Source organism: Coregonus lavaretus (genome assembly GCF_964263955.1).
Source record: "Coregonus lavaretus genome assembly, contig: HAP1_SCAFFOLD_907, whole genome shotgun sequence".
Taxonomy (NCBI): domain Eukaryota; kingdom Metazoa; phylum Chordata; class Actinopteri; order Salmoniformes; family Salmonidae; genus Coregonus; species Coregonus lavaretus.
Genome location: NW_028157401.1, coordinates 1 through 18,742, shown reverse-complemented (window position 1 = coordinate 18,742; position 18,742 = coordinate 1). Strand labels below are relative to the sequence as shown.

Below are 18,742 nucleotides of genomic sequence, written 5' to 3'. Positions count from 1 at the left end.
GTGTCTCCAGCTGTGTCTCTAGTTGTGTCTCTAGTTGTGTCTCTAGTTGTGTCTCTAGTTGTGTCTCCAGCTGTGTCTCTAGTTGTGTCTCCAGCTGTGTCTCTAGTTGTGTCTCTAGTTGTGTCTCTAGTTGTGTCTCTAGTTGTGTCTCCAGCTGTGTCTCTAGTTGTGTCTCCAGCTGTGTCTCTAGTTGTGTCTCCAGTTGTGTCTCTAGTTGTGTCTCTAGTTGTGTCTCTAGCTGTGTCTCTAGTTGTGTCTCCAGCTGTGTCTCTAGTTGTGTCTCCAGCTGTGTCTCTAGTTGTGTCTCCAGCTGTGTCTCTAGTTGTGTCTCTAGTTGTGTCTCTAGTTGTGTCTCTAGTTGTGTCTCTAGCTGTGTCTCTAGCTGTGTCTCTAGTTGTGTCTCTAGCTGTGTCTCTAGTTGTGTCTCTAGTTGTGTCTCTAGTTGTGTCTCTAGCTGTGTCTCTAGTTGTGTCTCTAGCTGTGTCTCTAGTTGTGTCTCCAGCTGTGTCTCTAGTTGTGTCTCTAGTTGTGTCTCTAGCTGTGTCTCCAGCTGTGTCTCCAGTTGTGTCTCTAGTTGTGTCTCCAGTTGTGTCTCCAGTTGTGTCTCTAGTTGTGTCTCTAGTTGTGTCTGTGGTTGGGTCAGTTACCTTCTGTTTGTCCACATGTGTTTCAGTAGCTGGGGTGAACAGGGCCAAGATGGCCCCCAGGAATCCCTGGTCAATCTTCACAGCCATCTCCTGGACCAGAGCCATGAAGTACCTTTAACACAGATCACAGTATAACTACTGGGTCAGAGAGACTAGTGGAGGTCTAACCCTGAACTAAAACACAGATCACAGTATAACTACTGGGTCAGAGAGACTGGTGGAGGACTAACCCTGAACTAAAACACAGATCACAGTATAACTACTGGGTCAGAGAGACTAGTGGAGGACTAACCCTGAACTAAAACACAGATCACAGTATAACTACTGGGTCAGAGAGACTAGTGGAGGACTAACCCTGAACTAAAACACAGATCACAGTATAACTACTGGGTCAGAGAGACTAGTGGAGGACTAACCCTGAACTAAAACACAGATCACAGTATAACTACTGGGTCAGAGAGACTAGTGGAGGACTAACCCTGAACTAAAACACAGATCACAGTATAACTACTGGGTCAGAGAGAGCCTAGTGGAGGACTAACCCTGAACTAAAACACAGATCACAGTATAACTACTGGGTCAGAGAGAGCCTAGTGGAGGACTAACCCTGAACTAAAACACAGATCACACTACTGGGTCAGAGGGACTGGTGTGCACTAAAAATAAGTGTAGTGCACTAAAAAGAAGTGTGGTGCACTAATAATACAGTGGGGGTATAAGAGGAACACTCACTTGAACTGCATGACCTGACTATGTTCGTTAAACCTGGTGATGATGCTGACGTCCATAAAAGGTTTTGGTTCTAAGGAAGAAAGACGGAACAGAACACGTTAGAGAACACCATTATGGACACACACGCATTCTACCATGTACCGGGGAGGCCGCAGTTACCCGAGTCCAGAGCGATGGACTTTGGAGGAGGAACCGGGTGGAACACAATGGGAAACATCGCTCCAGTCAGCTGGTTGTCCACCTGAAACACACACCGTAAAAAAGACAAGAGTTTCATATCACTAGAGATATACACAGTACTCCAAAATGGCTCTCGAGACTATATGTTCTACCGTAACATTTGCAGCTTGCTTGATTTAAAAGCAGAAATGCTCTTATCTGAAAGACAGTCATGGTTATTTTAGCCACAGTTACCCGCAGCCAAAGCAACTGGGCCTGTATACTTCTCTGTTGAGGCGACTGTTTAAACTGGGGTTAGTGTGTAGGGGTAGGGTGTGATGAGGTTAGGGTGTAGGGGTAGGGTGTGATGAGGTTAGGGTGTAGGGGTAGGGTGTGATGAGGTTAGGGTGTAGTGTGTAGGGGTAGGGTGTGATGAGGTTAGGGTGTAGGGGTAGGGTGTGATGGGGTTAGGGTGTAGGGGTAGGGTGTGATGAGGTTAGGGTGTAGTGTGTAGGGGTAGGGTGTGATGGGGTTAGGGTGTAGGGGTAGGGTGTGATGAGGTTAGGGTGTAGTGTGTAGGGGTAGGGTGTGATGAGGTTAGGGTGTAGGGGTAGGGTGTGATGAGGTTAGGGTGTAGGGGTAGGGTGTGATGAGGTTAGGGTGTAGGGGTAGGGGTAGGGTGTGATGGGGTTAGGGTGTAGTGTGTAGGGGTAGGGTGTGATGAGGTTAGGGTGTAGGGGTAGGGTGTGATGAGGTTAGGGTGTAGTGTGTAGGGGTAGGGTGTGATGAGGTTAGGGTGTAGTGTGTAGGGGTAGGGTGTGATGAGGTTAGGGTGTAGGGGTAGGGTGTGATGAGGTTAGGGTGTAGGGGTAGGGGTAGGGTGTGATGAGGTTAGGGTGTAGGGTGTAGGGTGTAGGGGTAGGGTGTGATGAGGTTAGGGTGTAGGGTGTAGGGGTAGGGTGTGATGGGGTTAGGGTGTAGTGTGTAGGGTGTGATGAGGTTAGGGTGTAGGGGTAGGGTGTGATGAGGTTAGGGTGTAGGGGTAGGGTGTGATGGGGTTAGGGTGTAGGGTGTAGGGGTAGGGTGTGATGAGGTTAGGGTGTAGGGGTAGGGTGTGATGAGGTTAGGGTGTAGGGTGTAGGGTGTAGGGGTAGGGTGTGATGAGGTTAGGGTGTAGAGTGTAGGGGTAGGGTGTGATGGGGTTAGGGTGTAGTGTGTAGGGTGTGATGAGGTTAGGGTGTAGGGGTAGGGTGTGATGAGGTTAGGGTGTAGGGGTAGGGTGTGATGGGGTTAGGGTGTAGGGTGTAGGGGTAGGGTGTGATGAGGTTAGGGTGTAGGGGTAGGGTGTGATGAGGTTAGGGTGTAGGGGTAGGGTGTGATGAGGTTAGGGTGTAGGGGTAGGGTGTGATGAGGTTAGGGTGTAGGGGTAGGGTGTGATGAGGTTAGGGTGTAGGGGTAGGGTGTGATGAGGTTAGGGTGTAGGGGTAGGGTGTGATGAGGTTAGGGTGTAGGGTGTGATGAGGTTAGGGTGTAAGGTGTAGGGGTAGGGTGTGATGGGGTTAGGGTGTAGTGTGTAGGGGTAGGGTGTGATGGGGTTAGGGTGTAGGGGTAGGGTGTGATGAGGTTAGGGTGTAGGGTGTGATGAGGTTAGGGTGTAAGGTGTAGGGGTAGGGTGTGATGGGGTTAGGGTGTAGTGTGTAGGGGTAGGGTGTGATGGGGTTAGGGTGTAGGGGTAGGGTGTGATGAGGTTAGGGTGTAGGGGTAGGGTGTGATGAGGTTAGGGTGTAGGGGTAGGGTGTGATGAGGTTAGGGTGTAGGGTGTAGGGGTAGGGTGTGATGAGGTTAGGGTGTAGGGGTAGGGTGTGATGAGGTTAGGGTGTAGGGGTAGGGTGTGATGAGGTTAGGGTGTAGTGTGTAGGGTGTAGTGTGTAGGGGTAGGGTGTGATGGGGTTAGGGTGTAGGGGTAGGGTGTGATGGGGTTAGTGTGTAGGGGTAGGGTGTGATGGGGTTAGGGTGTAGGGGTAGGGTGTGATGGGGTTAGTGTGTAGGGTGTAGGGTTAGGGTTAGTGTGTAGGGTGTAGTATATGTCAGGTTAGGGTTAGTGTGTAGGTTTAGGGTTAGTGTGTAGGTTTAGGGGTTAGTGTGTAGGGTGTAGGGTGTGTCAGGTTTGGGGTTAGTGTGTAGGGTGTAGTATATATCAGGTTAGGGGTTAGTGTGTAGGGTGTAGTATAAATCAGGTTAGGGGTTAGGGGTTAGTGTGTAGGGTGTAGGGTGTGTAACGTTAGGGTGTTACCTGCAGCCAGTGTAGCTGGGCCCGGAGACTTCTCTGATGAGGCGACTGTTTAAACTCCACCTGAATCCCAGACAGGAAGTTCCTCCTGATATTAGAGGAAAAGGGCTGACGCATCACCATGGGAACCTTCCCGAAGTTCACCTGCATGGGAAAAGAATAAGTGCGAATGTTCCAAAATGCAATTAGCGGGACAACACCGCTCTCAAAAGTGCACCGCAAATGCGAGCAGTTTCATACGACAGAGATGAAAATATCCTTCAGAAATGTCGAAAGAGGGAACTTCTAAAGACGCAACAACAAACACGGGTTGATGATATGACTAGGATTGTGTCTTTGGCTGCTGGACAACGAATGAAAGCTAAGAACATAAGATAAATATGCCCTACTGGTTTCAAAGGCATATAAGGAAGTATTCAGACCCCTTCCCTTTTTCCACATTTTGTTACGTTACAGCCTTATTCTAAAATTGATTACATTATATTTTTTCCTCATCAATCTACACACAATACCCCATAATAACAAAGCAAAAACATGTTTTTAGAATATTTTTCAAATGTATTAAAAATAGAAAAACAGAAATACCTTATTTACATAAGTATTCAGACCCTTTGCTATGAGGCTCGAAATTGAGCTCAGGTGCATCCTGTTTCCATTGATCATCCTTGAGATGTTCCTACAACTTGATTGGAGTCCACCTGTGGTAAATCCAATTGATTGGACATGATTTGGAAAGGCACACACCTGTCTATATAAAGGTCCCACAGTTGACAGTGCATGTCAGAGCAAAAACCAAGCCATGAGGTCGATGGAATTGTCCGTAGAGCTGCGAGACAGGATTGTGTCGAGGCACAGATCTGGGCAAGGATACCAAAACATTTCTGCAGCGTTGAAGGTCCCCAAGAACACAGTGGCCTCCATCATTCTTAAATGGAAGAAGTTTGGAACCACCAATACTCTTCCTAGAGCTGGCCGCCTGGCCAAACTGAGCAATCGGGGGAGAAGGGCCTTGGTCAGGGAGGTGACCAAGAACCTGATGGTCACTCTGACAGAGCTCCAGAGTCTCTGTTGAGATGGGAGAATCTTCCAGAAGGACAACCATCTCTGCAGCACTCCACCAATCAGGCCTTTATGGTAGAGTGGCCAGCGGAAGCCACTCCTCAGTAAAAGGCACATGACAGCCCGCTTGGAGTTGAAGGTGAAGCATGGTGGTGGCAGCATCATGCTGTGGGGATGTTTTTCAGCAGCAGGGACTGGGAGACTAGTCAGGATCAAGGCAAAGATGAACGGACCAAAGTACAGAGAGATCCTTGATGAAAACCTGCTCCAGAGCGCTCAGGACCTCAGACTGGGGCGAAAGTTCACCTTCCAACAGGACAACGACCTTAAGCACACAGCCAAGACAATGCAGGAGTGGCTTCGGGACAAGTCTCTGAATGTCCTTGAGTGGCCCAGCCAGAGCCCGGACTTGAACCCGATCGAACATCTAACAAGACTCTAGGCTGTAATCACTGCTTCAACAAAGTACTGAGTAAAGGGTCAGAAGACTTGTGATATCAGTTTTTTATTTTGAATACATGTGCAAACATTTCTAAAAACCTGTTTTTGCTTTTTCATTATGGGTGCACTGTAATACCTTTAACATTCCTACATGGTAAGACATGCCTCACAAAATGACAAAAAAATGTCCAGGTTTTAAACAATTACGTTTATGGTTAAATAGTTTCAAAATGTTGATGGCCTCCGCTCAGATTGCAAGGTGTGTGACGCTGCAGTGTCCAACAGGCACTTGCCTTGTTCTCCTATCAGAACAAACAGTGCCTCAAGCATGTCGACAGAATCAAGCTTTTAGATATTAATGATCCTACATTATATTTGTCAAACATGACTGGCGTTTAGCCTATACAGTATGTGATTAAAAGTCTCAATAAAGCTGTAGCCAATACCATAGGCTATCACCTAGACTTTGACATGTAGGATAATAATTTATGGACGTTTACATACACTTATGTTTTTATTAACATAATAGCTAGTGTTTTTTGGTTTTCAAATCAATTTAAATTGGCTACTTTGGTTAATGGCCTTGGTGCCCTGGCAGATGGTCTTGGTGCCCTGGAAGATTGGGCACCTCTTGAAGGCCAAATGGCCTTGCCCCTAAAATCACAAAATTCCAGGCCTGTTCTCACCTTTAATTTGGTTTGACCCAGCCAGGCTGTGGTAGGGTTAAGGGTTAGTGTCAGGGGTTAGGGGTCAGTGTGATGGTCGTACCTCTAATTTGGTCTCTAGTTTGACCCAGCCAGGCTGTGGTAGGGTTAAGGGTTAGTGTCAGGGGTTAGGGGTCAGTGTGATGGTCGTACCTCTAATTTGGTCTCTAGTTTGACCCAGCCAGGCTGTGGTAGGGTTAAGGGTTAGTGTCAGGGGTTAGGGGTCAGTGTGATGGTCGTACCTCTAATTTGGTCTCTAGTTTGACCCAGCCAGGCTGTGGTAGGGTTAAGGGTTAGTGTCAGGGGTTAGGGGTCAGTGTGATGGTCGTACCTCTAATTTGGTCTCTAGTTTGACCCAGCCAGGCTGTGGTAGGGTTAAGGGTTAGTGTCAGGAGTTAGGGGTCAGTGTGATGGTCGTACCTCTAAGTTGGTCTCCAGTTTGACCCAGCCAGGCTCAGGTGTGCCTCCAGACATGTGTTTCTGGTAGGCCTTCTCCAACAGCCTGATGTTCCTCTGGTTGAAAGACTTCCAGCGGTTCTTAGGCCTCATCTCCCACACCACACCAGAGCTGAAACCAACAGGCACATGAAACATTACTGTACCGTTCATACCAATACCTCAATTTAAATCTGAGGGATCAACTTTTACACAAGGGTCTGTATGTCTGTGAGTGTGTGTACGTCTCTGACTGTCTGTGGTACATTACCTGGTGATGCCGACGTAGGCGATCTCCTGGCGGTTGTCGTTGTTGATGAGTGACAGGCCAAGGTTCTGCAGCGACACGTTCACTTCCTGTTGGAACTGCTCCAGCTCCTCCGCCTGCCGCGCCTTGGTCACCACGGCAACGTCCTCGGTGAAGAGCAGCACGCGCTGGCGACCGTCCAGGAAGGACACCCAGTGGACCTGGGACAGACCGTCGTACGCAAACTGACCACACTCATCCTGTATGGGGGGGGAGACACAAGGACAGACAGGCAGACAGGGGAGAGAGAGAGAGAGAGAGAGAGAGACAGACAGACAGAGAGAGAGAGAGAGAGAGAGAGAGAGAGAGAGAGAGAGAGAGACAGACGAGAGAGAGAGAGAGAGAGACAGAGGGAGAGAGAGAGAGAGAGAGAGAGAGAGAGAGAGAGAGAGAGAGAGAGAGAGAGAGAGAGAGAGAGACAGACGAGAGAGAGAGAGAGAGAGACAGAGGGAGAGAGAGAGAGAGAGAGAGAGAGAGAGAGAGAGAGAGAGAGAGAGAGAGATAGAGAGAGGAGAGAGAGACAGAGGGAGAGAGAGAGACAGAGAGAGAGAGAGAGAGAGAGAGAGAGAGAGAGAGAGAGACAGACGAGAGAGAGAGACAGAGGAGAGAGAGAGAGAGAGAAGAGAGAGAGAGAGAGAGAGAGAGAGAGAGAGAGAGAGAGAGAGAGAGAGAGAGAGAGACAGAGAGAGAGAGAGAGAGAGACAGAGGGAGAGAGAGAGAGAGAGAGAGAGAGAGAGAGAGAGAGAGAGAGAGAGAGAGAGACAGACGAGAGAGAGAGAGAGAGAGACAGAGGGAGAGAGAGAGAGAGAGAGAGAGAGAGAGAGATAGAGAGAGGAGAGAGAGACAGAGGGAGAGAGAGAGACAGAGAAAGAGAGAGAGAGAGAGAGAGAGAGAGAGAGAGAGAGAGAGAGACAGACGAGAGAGAGAGAGAGAGAGAGACAGAGAGAGAGAGAGAGAGAGAGAGAGAGAGAGAGAGAGAGAGAGAGAGAGAGAGAGAGAGAGAGAGAGAGAGAGAGAGAGAGAGAGAGAGAGAGAGAGAGAGTTGGCTCTGTACAATCCGTTTCCATGTCTTTATTTTAGCTCCACTCAGTTGGCATGGCTGTGTGTGTGTTACCTTAACCAGGTCCAGTTCAGTCGGCATGGCTGTGTGTGTGTGTTACCTTAACCAGGTCCAGTTCAGTTGGCATGGCTGTGTGTGTGTTACCTTAACCAGGTCCAGTTCAGTCGGCATGGCTGTGTGTGTGTTACCTTAACCAGGTCAGTTCTCCACTGCTGTGCTCCAGGCAGTTCCAGCTGAGTTTGCGGACACCTGCAGGGTTGTCCCAGGCAAACCTCTGGGCTTGTCCTGGCTTCAGGACTCTGCTCTCTGTAGAACCACTGGGAACCAAGAACATCAGGGCCTGTCTCCACGAAGGCTCTCAGAGTAGGAGTGTCCATGTTATCTTATTCATTATGATCTAAAATGATCCTAGATCAGCATTGCTACTCTGACAGGGCCCTGAACACCACAGAACATCACAGAACATCACAACACATCACAGAACATCACAACACATGCCCTGGATAGGAATCTACAAGGTCAAACGCAGAAGAGTGAGTCCAACTAAACACAACTCAAGGTCCTCCACTTGTCATGGCCAGAGGTAAAGAAAGAAAGCGGCTCTATGTTACAACAGGAATTACAATACTGTATGGTAAGGGTTAGGGTTAGGGATATGGTTAGGGTTAGGGTTAGGGATATGGTTAGGGTTAGGGATATGGTTAGGGTTAGGGTTAGGGATATGGTTAGGGTTAGGGTTAGGGATATGGTTAGGGATATGGTTAGGGTTAGGGATATGGTTAGGGTTAGGGATATGGTTAGGGTTAGGGATATGGTTAGGGATAAGGTTAGGGATATGGTTAGGTATATGGTTAGGGTTAGGGATATGGTTAGGGTTAGGGATATGGTTAGGGTTAGGGTTAGGGTTAGGGATATGGTTAGGGATAGGGTTAGGGATATGGTTAGGGTTAGGGTTAGGGATATGGTTAGGGATAAGGGTTAGGGATAGGGATATGGTTAGGGATAAGGGTTAGGGATAGGGATAGGGTTAGGGTTAGGGATATGGTTAGGGTTAGGGTTAGGGTTAGGGTTAGGGATATGGTTAGGGATATGGTTAGGGTTAGGGTTAGGGATAGGGATAGGGTTAGGGATATGGTTAGGGATAGGGATAGGGATAGGGATATGGTTAGGGATATGGTTAGGGTTAGGGTTATGGTTAGGGTTGGGGATATGGTTAGGGATATGGTTAAGGTTAGGGATATGGTTAGGGATATGGTTAGGGTTAGGGTTAGGGATATGGTTAGGGTTAGGGATATGGTTAGGGTTAGGGTTAGGGTTAGGTTCAGACTAACCTCTGTCTGTAGGTGATGGTAACCCAGGGTGTATGGTTAGGGTTAGGGTTAGGGTTAGGGTTAGGGTTAGGGTTAGGGTCAGTCTAACCTCTGTCTGTAGGTGATGGTAACCCAGGGTGTATGGTTAGGGTTAGGGTTAGGGATATGGTTAGGGTTAGGGTTAGGGTCAGTCTAACCTCTGTCTGTAGGTGATGGTAACCCAGGGTGTATGGTTAGGGTTAGGGTTAGGGTTAGGGTTAGGGTTAGGGTCAGTCTAACCTCTGTCTGTAGGTGATGGTAACCCAGGGTGTATGGTTGACTACGAGGGCTGGAGCAGCTCCATCATAATAGTCAGTGAAGCTGATCACAGTAGAGTTGTCTGAGATGTTCACGTCCACTACCACACCTCCATACTGTAACAGACAGAAAGAGAGGTCACAGAAGAGAGGTCACAGGAAGAGAGGTCACAGGAAGAGAGGTCACAGGAAGAGAGGTCACAGGAAGAGAGGTCACAGGAAGAGAGGTCACAGTTGAAAGGAACAACATTGGAAAGTTCAAGGCCGTTGCAGACAGACAAAAAAGGTAATCCCTTCTAAACGAGAACGTGTTCTCTTCTCAGTCAAAGAACCTGTTAAATTAGGGTAAATCCCTTCTAAACGAGAACGTGTTCTCTTCTCAGTCAAAGAACCTGTTAAATTAGGGTAAATCCCTTCTAACCGAGAACGTGTTCTCTTCTCAGTCAATTAACCTGTTAAATTAGGGTAAATCCATTCTAAACGAGAACGTGTTCTCTTCTCAGTCAATTAACCTGTTAAATTAGGGTAATCCCTTCTAAACGAGAACGTGTTCTCTTCTCAGTCAAAGAACCTGTTAAATTAGGGTAAATCCCTTCTAACCGAGAACGTGTTCTCTTCTCAGTCAATTAACCTGTTAAATTAGGGTAAATCCCTTCTAAACGAGAACGTGTTCTCTTCTCAGTCAATTAACCTGTTAAATTAGGGTAAATCCCTTCTAAACGAGAACGTGTTCTCTTCTCAGTCAATTAACCTGTTAAATTAGGGTAAATCCCTTCTAAACGAGAACGTGTTCTCTTCTCAGTCAATTAACCTGTTAAATTAGGGTAAATCCCTTCTAAACGAGAACGTGTTCTCTTCTCAGTCAATTAACCTGTTAAATTAGGGTAAATCCCTTCTAAACGAGAACGTGTTCTCTTCTCAGTCAAAGAACCTGTTAAATTAGGGTAAATCCCTTCTAACCGAGAACGTGTTCTCTTCTCAGTCAATTAACCTGTTAAATTAGGGTAAATCCCTTCTAAATGAGAACGTGTTCTCTTCTCAGTCAAAGAACCTGTTAAATTAGGGTAAATCCCTTCTAAACGAGAACGTGTTCTCTTCTCAGTCAAAGAACCTGTTAAATTAGGGTAAATCCCTTCTAACCGAGAACGTGTTCTCTTCTCAGTCAATTAACCTGTTAAATTAGGGTAAATCCATTCTAAACGAGAACGTGTTCTCTTCTCAGTCAATTAACCTGTTAAATTAGGGTAAATCCCTTCTAAACGAGAACGTGTTCTCTTCTCAGTCAAAGAACCTGTTAAATTAGGGTAAATCCCTTCTAACCGAGAACGTGTTCTCTTCTCAGTCAATTAACCTGTTAAATTAGGGTAAATCCCTTCTAAACGAGAACGTGTTCTCTTCTCAGTCAATTAACCTGTTAAATTAGGGTAAATCCCTTCTAAACGAGAACGTGTTCTCTTCTCAGTCAATTAACCTGTTAAATTAGGGTAAATCCCTTCTAAACGAGAACGTGTTCTCTTCTCAGTCAATTAACCTGTTAAATTAGGGTAAATCCCTTCTAAACGAGAACGTGTTCTCTTCTCAGTCAATTAACCTGTTAAATTAGGGTAAATCCCTTCTAAACGAGAACGTGTTCTCTTCTCAGTCAAAGAACCTGTTAAATTAGGGTAAATCCCTTCTAACCGAGAACGTGTTCTCTTCTCAGTCAATTAACCTGTTAAATTAGGGTAAATCCCTTCTAAATGAGAACGTGTTCTCTTCTCAGTCAAAGAACCTGTTAAATTAGGGTAAATCCCTTCTAACCGAGAACGTGTTCTCTTCTCAGTCAATTAACCTGTTAAATTAGGGTAAATCCCTTCTAAACGAGAACGTGTTCTCTTCTCAGTCAATTAACCTGTTAAATTAGGGTAAATCCCTTCTAAACGAGAACGTGTTCTCTTCTCAGTGAAAGAACTGTTAAATTATGGTAAATCCCTTCTAAACGAGAACGTGTTCTCTTCTCAGTCAATTAACCTGTTAAATTAGGGTAAATCCCTTCTAAACGAGAACGTGTTCTCTTCTCAGTCAAAGAACCTGTTAAATTAGGGTAAATCCCTTCTAAACGAGAACGTGTTCTCTTCTCAGTCAATTAACCTGTTAAATTAGGGTAAATCCCTTCTAAACGAGAACGTGTTCTCTTCTCAGTCAATTAACCTGTTAAATTAGGGTAAATCCCTTCTAAACGAGAACGTGTTCTCTTCTCAGTCAAAGAACCTGTTAAATTAGGGTAAATCCCTTCTAAACGAGAACGTGTTCTCTTCTCAGTCAAAGAACCTGTTAAATTAGGGTAAATCCCTTCTAAACGAGAACGTGTTCTCTTCTCAGTCAAAGAACCTGTTAAATTAGGGTAAATCCCTTCTAAACGAGAACGTGTTCTCTTCTCAGTAAAAGAACCTGTTAAATTAGGGTAAATCCCTTCTAAACGAGAACGTGTTCTCTTCTCAGTCAAAGAACCTGTTAAATTAGGGTAAATCCCTTCTAAACGAGAACGTGTTCTCTTCTCAGTCAAAGAACCTGTTAAATTAGGGTAAATCCCTTCTAAACGAGAACGTGTTCTCTTCTCAGTCAAAGAACCTGTTAAATTAGGGTAAATCCCTTCTAAACGAGAACGTGTTCTCTTCTCAGTCAAAGAACCTGTTAAATTAGGGTAAATCCCTTCTAAACGAGAACGTGTTCTCTTCTCAGTAAAAGAACCTGTTAAATTAGGGTAAATCCCTTCTAAACGAGAACGTGTTCTCTTCTCAGTCAAAGAACCTGTTAAATTAGGGTAAATCCCTTCTAACCGAGAACGTGTTCTCTTCTCAGTCAACTAACCTGTTAAATTAGGGTAAATCCCTTCTAAACAAGAACGTGTTCTCTTCTCAGTCAAAGAACCTGTTAAATTAGGGTAAATCGCTTCTAACCGAGAACGTGTTCTCTTCTCAGTCAAAGAACCTGTTAAATTAGGGTAAATCCCTTCTAACCGAGAACGTGTTCTCTTCTCAGTCAATTAACCTGTTAAATTAGGGTAAATCCCTTCTAACCGAGAACGTGTTCTCTTCTCAGTCAATTAACCTGTTAAATTAGGGTAAATCCCTTCTAAACGAGAACGTGTTCTCTTCTCAGTCAAAGAACCTGTTAAATTAGGGTAAATCCCTTCTAAACGAGAACGTGTTCTCTTCTCAGTCAAAGAACCTGTTAAATTAGGGTAAATCCCTTCTAAACGAGAACGTGTTCTCTTCTCAGTCAAAGAACCTGTTAAATTAGGGTAAATCCCTTCTAACCGAGAACGTGTTCTCTTCTCAGTCAATTAACCTGTTAAATTAGGGTAAATCCCTTCTAAACGAGAACGTGTTCTCTTCTCAGTCAAAGAACCTGTTAAATTAGGGTAAATCCCTTCTAAACGAGAACGTGTTCTCTTCTCAGTCAATTAACCTGTTAAATTAGGGTAAATCCCTTCTAACCGAGAACGTGTTCTCTTCTCAGTCAAAGAACCTGTTAAATTAGGGTAAATCCCTTCTAACCGAGAACGTGTTCTCTTCTCAGTCAATTAACCTGTTAAATTAGGGTAAATCCCTTCTAACCGAGAACGTGTTCTCTTCTCAGTCAATTAACCTGTTAAATTAGGGTAAATCCCTTCTAAACGAGAACGTGTTCTCTTCTCAGTCAAAGAACCTGTTAAATTAGGGTAAATCCCTTCTAACCGAGAACGTGTTCTCTTCTCAGTCAAAGAACCTGTTAAATTAGGGTAAATCCCTTCTAACCGAGAACGTGTTCTCTTCTCAGTCAATTAACCTGTTAAATTAGGGTAAATCCCTTCTAACCGAGAACGTGTTCTCTTCTCAGTCAATTAACCTGTTAAATTAGGGTAAATCCCTTCTAAACGAGAACGTGTTCTCTTCTCAGTCAAAGAACCTGTTAAATTAGGGTAAATCCCTTCTAAACGAGAACGTGTTCTCTTCTCAGTCAATTAACCTGTTAAATTAGGGTAAATCCCTTCTAAACGAGAACGTGTTCTCTTCTCAGTCAATTAACCTGTTAAATTAGGGTAAATCCCTTCTAAACGAGAACGTGTTCTCTTCTCAGTCAAAGAACCTGTTAAATTAGGGTAAATCCCTTCTAAACGAGAACGTGTTCTCTTCTCAGTCAAAGAACCTGTTAAATTAGGGTAAATCCCTTCTAAACGAGAACGTGTTCTCTTCTCAGTCAAAGAACCTGTTAAATTAGGGTAAATCCCTTCTAACCGAGAACGTGTTCTCTTCTCAGTCAACTAACCTGTTAAATTAGGGTAAATCCCTTCTAAACGAGAACGTGTTCTCTTCTCAGTCAAAGAACCTGTTAAATTAGGGTAAATCCCTTCTAAACGAGAACGTGTTCTCTTCTCAGTCAAAGAACCTGTTAAATTAGGGTAAATCCCTTCTAAACGAGAACGTGTTCTCTTCTCAGTCAAATAACCTGTTAAATTAGGGTAAATCCCTTCTAAACCGAGAACGTGTTCTCTTCTCAGTCAAATAACCTGTTAAATTAGGGTAAATCCCTTCTAAACGAGAACGTGTTCTCTTCTCAGTCAAAGAACCTGTTAAATTAGGGTAAATCCCTTCTAAACCGAGAACGTGTTCTCTTCTCAGTCAAAGAACCTGTTAAATTAGGGTAAATCCCTTCTAAACGAGAACGTGTTCTCTTCTCAGTCAAAGAACCTGTTAAATTAGGGTAAATCCCTTCTAACCGAGAACGTGTTCTCTTCTCAGTCAATTAACCTGTTAAATTAGGGTAAATCCCTTCTAACGAGAACGTGTTCTCTTCTCAGTCAAAGAACCTGTTAAATTAGGGTAAATCCCTTCTAAACGAGAACGTGTTCTCTTCTCAGTCAATTAACCTGTTAAATTAGGGTAAATCCCTTCTAACCGAGAACGTGTTCTCTTCTCAGTCAAAGAACCTGTTAAATTAGGGTAAATCCCTTCTAAACCGAGAACGTGTTCTCTTCTCAGTCAATTAACCTGTTAAATTAGGGTAAATCCCTTCTAAACGAGAACGTGTTCTCTTCTCAGTCAATTAACCTGTTAAATTAGGGTAAATCCCTTCTAAACGAGAACGTGTTCTCTTCTCAGTCAAAGAACCTGTTAAATTAGGGTAAATCCCTTCTAAACGAGAACGTGTTCTCTTCTCAGTCAAAGAACCTGTTAAATTAGGGTAAATCCCTTCTAAACGAGAACGTGTTCTCTTCTCAGTCAATTAACCTGTTAAATTAGGGTAAATCCCTTCTAAACGAGAACGTGTTCTCTTCTCAGTCAATTAACCTGTTAAATTAGGGTAAATCCCTTCTAAACGAGAACGTGTTCTCTTCTCAGTCAAAGAACCTGTTAAATTAGGGTAAATCCCTTCTAACCGAGAACGTGTTCTCTTCTCAGTCAAAGAACCTGTTAAATTAGGGTAAATCCCTTCTAAACGAGAACGTGTTCTCTTCTCAGTCAAAGAACCTGTTAAATTAGGGTAAATCCCTTCTAAACGAGAACGTGTTCTCTTCTCAGTCAAAGAACCTGTTAAATTAGGGTAAATCCCTTCTAAACGAGAACGTGTTCTCTTCTCAGTCAAAGAACCTGTTAAATTAGGGTAAATCCCTTCTAACCGAGAACGTGTTCTCTTCTCAGTCAAAGAACCTGTTAAATTAGGGTAAATCCCTTCTAACCGAGAACGTGTTCTCTTCTCAGTCAATTAACCTGTTAAATTAGGGTAAATCCCTTCTAACCGAGAACGTGTTCTCTTCTCAGTCAAATAACCTGTTAAATTAGGGTAAATCCCTTCTAAACGAGAACGTGTTCTCTTCTCAGTCAAATAACCTGTTAAATTAGGGTAAATCCCTTCTAACCGAGAACGTGTTCTCTTCTCAGTCAAAGAACCTGTTAAATTAGGGTAAATCCCTTCTAACCGAGAACGTGTTCTCTTCTCAGTCAATTAACCTGTTAAATTAGGGTAAATCCCTTCTAACCGAGAACGTGTTCTCTTCTCAGTCAATTAACCTGTTAAATTAGGGTAAATCCCTTCTAAACGAGAACGTGTTCTCTTCTCAGTCAAAGAACCTGTTAAATTAGGGTAAATCCCTTCTAAACGAGAACGTGTTCTCTTCTCAGTCAAAGAAACCTGTTAAATTAGGGTAAATCCCTTCTAACTGAGAACGTGTTCTCTTCTCAGTCAATTAACCTGTTAAATTAGGGTAAATCCCTTCTAACCGAGAACGTGTTCTCTTCTCAGTCAATTAACCTGTTAATTAGGGTAAATCCCTTCTAAACGAGAACGTGTTCTCTTCTCAGTCAATGAACCTGTTAAATTAGGGTAAATCCCTTCTAAACGAGAACGTGTTCTCTTCTCAGTCAAAGAACCTGTTAAATTAGGGTAAATCCCTTCTAAACGAGAACGTGTTCTCTTCTCAGTCAAAGAACCTGTTAAATTAGGGTAAATCCCTTCTAAACGAGAACGTGTTCTCTTCTCAGTCAATTAACCTGTTAAATTAGGGTAAATCCCTTCTAAACGAGAACGTGTTCTCTTCTCAGTCAAAGAACCTGTTAAATTAGGGTAAATCCCTTCTAAACGAGAACGTGTTCTCTTCTCAGTCAAAGAACCTGTTAAATTAGGGTAAATCCCTTCTAACCGAGAACGTGTTCTCTTCTCAGTCAAGAACCTGTTAAATTAGGGTAAATCCCTTCTAAACGAGAACGTGTTCTCTTCTCAGTCAAAGAACCTGTTAAATTAGGGTAAATCCCTTCTAAACGAGAACGTGTTCTCTTCTCAGTCAAAGAACCTGTTAAATTAGGGTAAATCCCTTCTAAACGAGAACGTGTTCTCTTCTCAGTCAAAGAACCTGTTAAATTAGGGTAAATCCCTTCTAACGAGAACGTGTTCTCTTCTCAGTCAAAGAACCTGTTAAATTAGGGTAAATCCCTTCTAAACGAGAACGTGTTCTCTTCTCAGTCAAAGAACCTGTTAAATTAGGGTAAATCCCTTCTAAACGAGAACGTGTTCTCTTCTCAGTCAAAGAACCTGTTAAATTAGGGTAAATCCCTTCTAACCGAGAACGTGTTCTCTTCTCAGTCAAAGAACCTGTTAAATTAGGGTAAATCCCTTCTAAACGAGAACGTGTTCTCTTCTCAGTCAAAGAACCTGTTAAATTAGGGTAAATCCCTTCTAAACGAGAACGTGTTCTCTTCTCAGTCAAAGAACCTGTTAAATTAGGGTAAATCCCTTCTAAACGAGAACGTGTTCTCTTCTCAGTCAAAGAACCTGTTAAATTAGGGTAAATCCCTTCTAACCGAGAACGTGTTCTCTTCTCAGTCAAAGAACCTGTTAAATTAGGGTAAATCCCTTCTAAACGAGAACGTGTTCTCTTCTCAGTCAAAGAACCTGTTAAATTAGGGTAATCCCTTCTAAACGAGAACGTGTTCTCTTCTCAGTCAAAGAACCTGTTAAATTAGGGTAAATCCCTTCTAAACGAGAACGTGTTCTCTTCTCAGTCAAAGAACCTGTTAAATTAGGGTAAATCCCTTCTAAACGAGAACGTGTTCTCTTCTCAGTCAAAGAACCTGTTAAATTAGGGTAAATCCCTTCTAACCGAGAACGTGTTCTCTTCTCAGTCAAAGAACCTGTTAAATTAGGGTAAATCCCTTCTAACCGAGAACGTGTTCTCTTCTCAGTCAATTAACCTGTTAAATTAGGGTAAATCCCTTCTAAACGAGAACGTGTTCTCTTCTCAGTCAATTAACCTGTTAAATTAGGGTAAATCCCTTCTAAACGAGAACGTGTTCTCTTCTCAGTCAAAGAACCTGTTAAATTAGGGTAAATCCCTTCTAAACCGAGAACGTGTTCTCTTCTCAGTCAAAGAACCTGTTAAATTAGGGTAAATCCCTTCTAAACGAGAACGTGTTCTCTTCTCAGTCAATTAACTGTTAAATTAGGGTAAATCCCTTCTAAACGAGAACGTGTTCTCTTCTCAGTCAATTAACCTGTTAAATTAGGGTAAATCCCTTCTAAACGAGAACGTGTTCTCTTCTCAGTCAATTAACCTGTTAAATTAGGGTAAATCCCTTCTAAACGAGAACGTGTTCTCTTCTCAGTCAATTAACCTGTTAAATTAGGGTAAATCCCTTCTAAACGAGAACGTGTTCTCTTCTCAGTCAAAGAACCTGTTAAATTAGGGTAAATCCCTTCTAACCGAGAACGTGTTCTCTTCTCAGTCAATTAACCTGTTAAATTAGGGTAAATCCCTTCTAACCGAGAACGTGTTCTCTTCTCAGTCAATTAACCTGTTAAATTAGGGTAAATCCCTTCTAAACGAGAACGTGTTCTCTTCTCAGTCAATTAACCTGTTAAATTAGGGTAAATCCCTTCTAAACGAGAACGTGTTCTCTTCTCAGTGAAAGAACCTGTTAAATTATGGTAAATCCCTTCTAAACGAGAACGTGTTCTCTTCTCAGTCAATTAACCTGTTAAATTAGGGTAAATCCCTTCTAAACGAGAACGTGTTCTCTTCTCAGTCAAAGAACCTGTTAAATTAGGGTAAATCCCTTCTAAACGAGAACGTGTTCTCTTCTCAGTCAATTAACCTGTTAAATTAGGGTAAATCCCTTCTAAACGAGAACGTGTTCTCTTCTCAGTCAATAACCTGTTAAATTAGGGTAAATCCCTTCTAAACGAGAACGTGTTCTCTTCTCAGTCAAATGAACCTGTTAAATTAGGGTAAATCCCTTCTAAACGAGAACGTGTTCTCTTCTCAGTCAAAGAACCTGTTAAATTAGGGTAAATCCCTTCTAAACGAGAACGTGTTCTCTTCTCAGTCAAAGAACCTGTTAAATTAGGGTAAATCCCTTCTAAACGAGAACGTCGAAATTAGGGTAAATCCCTTCTAAACGAGAACGTGTTCTCTTCTCAGTCAAAGAACCTGTTAAATTAGGGTAAATCCCTTCTAAACGAGAACGTTTCTCTTCTCAGTCAATTACCTGTTAAATTAGGGTAAATCCCTTCTAAACGAGAACGTGTTCTCTTCTCAGTCAAAATAACCTGTTAAATTAGGGTAAATCCCTTCTAAACGAGAACGTGTTCTCTTCTCAGTCAAAGAACCTGTTAAATTAGGGTAAATCCCTTCTAAAACTAGAACGTGTTCTCTTCTCAGTCAAAGAACCTGGTATAACAGGAAATCTAACTGAGAACGTGTTCTCTTCTCAGTCAACAGAACTGTATACTCACCAGACTAGGGTAAATCTTCTAACGAGAACGTGTTCTCTTCTCAGTAATGAACC

The 18,742-nt window shown here is 43.4% G+C and overlaps 1 protein-coding gene across 1 annotated transcript in view; it reads right to left on the bottom strand.

The window, feature by feature from the left end:
* Positions 1–9,569, bottom strand: part of LOC311125477 (intermembrane lipid transfer protein VPS13C-like) — a gene marked incomplete at its 5' end in the record, with an annotated part of 37,002 nt that extends 27,433 nt beyond the window's left edge. Inside the window, 9 exons of the mRNA XM_084199528.1 lie at positions 648–759; positions 1,380–1,449; positions 1,539–1,620; positions 3,832–3,972; positions 6,453–6,600; positions 6,739–6,974; positions 7,889–7,906; positions 8,040–8,151; positions 9,424–9,569. Coding sequence (XP_084055654.1) covers positions 648–759; positions 1,380–1,449; positions 1,539–1,620; positions 3,832–3,972; positions 6,453–6,600; positions 6,739–6,974; positions 7,889–7,906; positions 8,040–8,151; positions 9,424–9,569 — 1,065 coding nt within the window. The remainder of the gene's footprint in view (positions 1–647; positions 760–1,379; positions 1,450–1,538; positions 1,621–3,831; positions 3,973–6,452; positions 6,601–6,738; positions 6,975–7,888; positions 7,907–8,039; positions 8,152–9,423) is intronic.
* Positions 9,570–18,742: the final 9,173 nt, after the last annotated feature.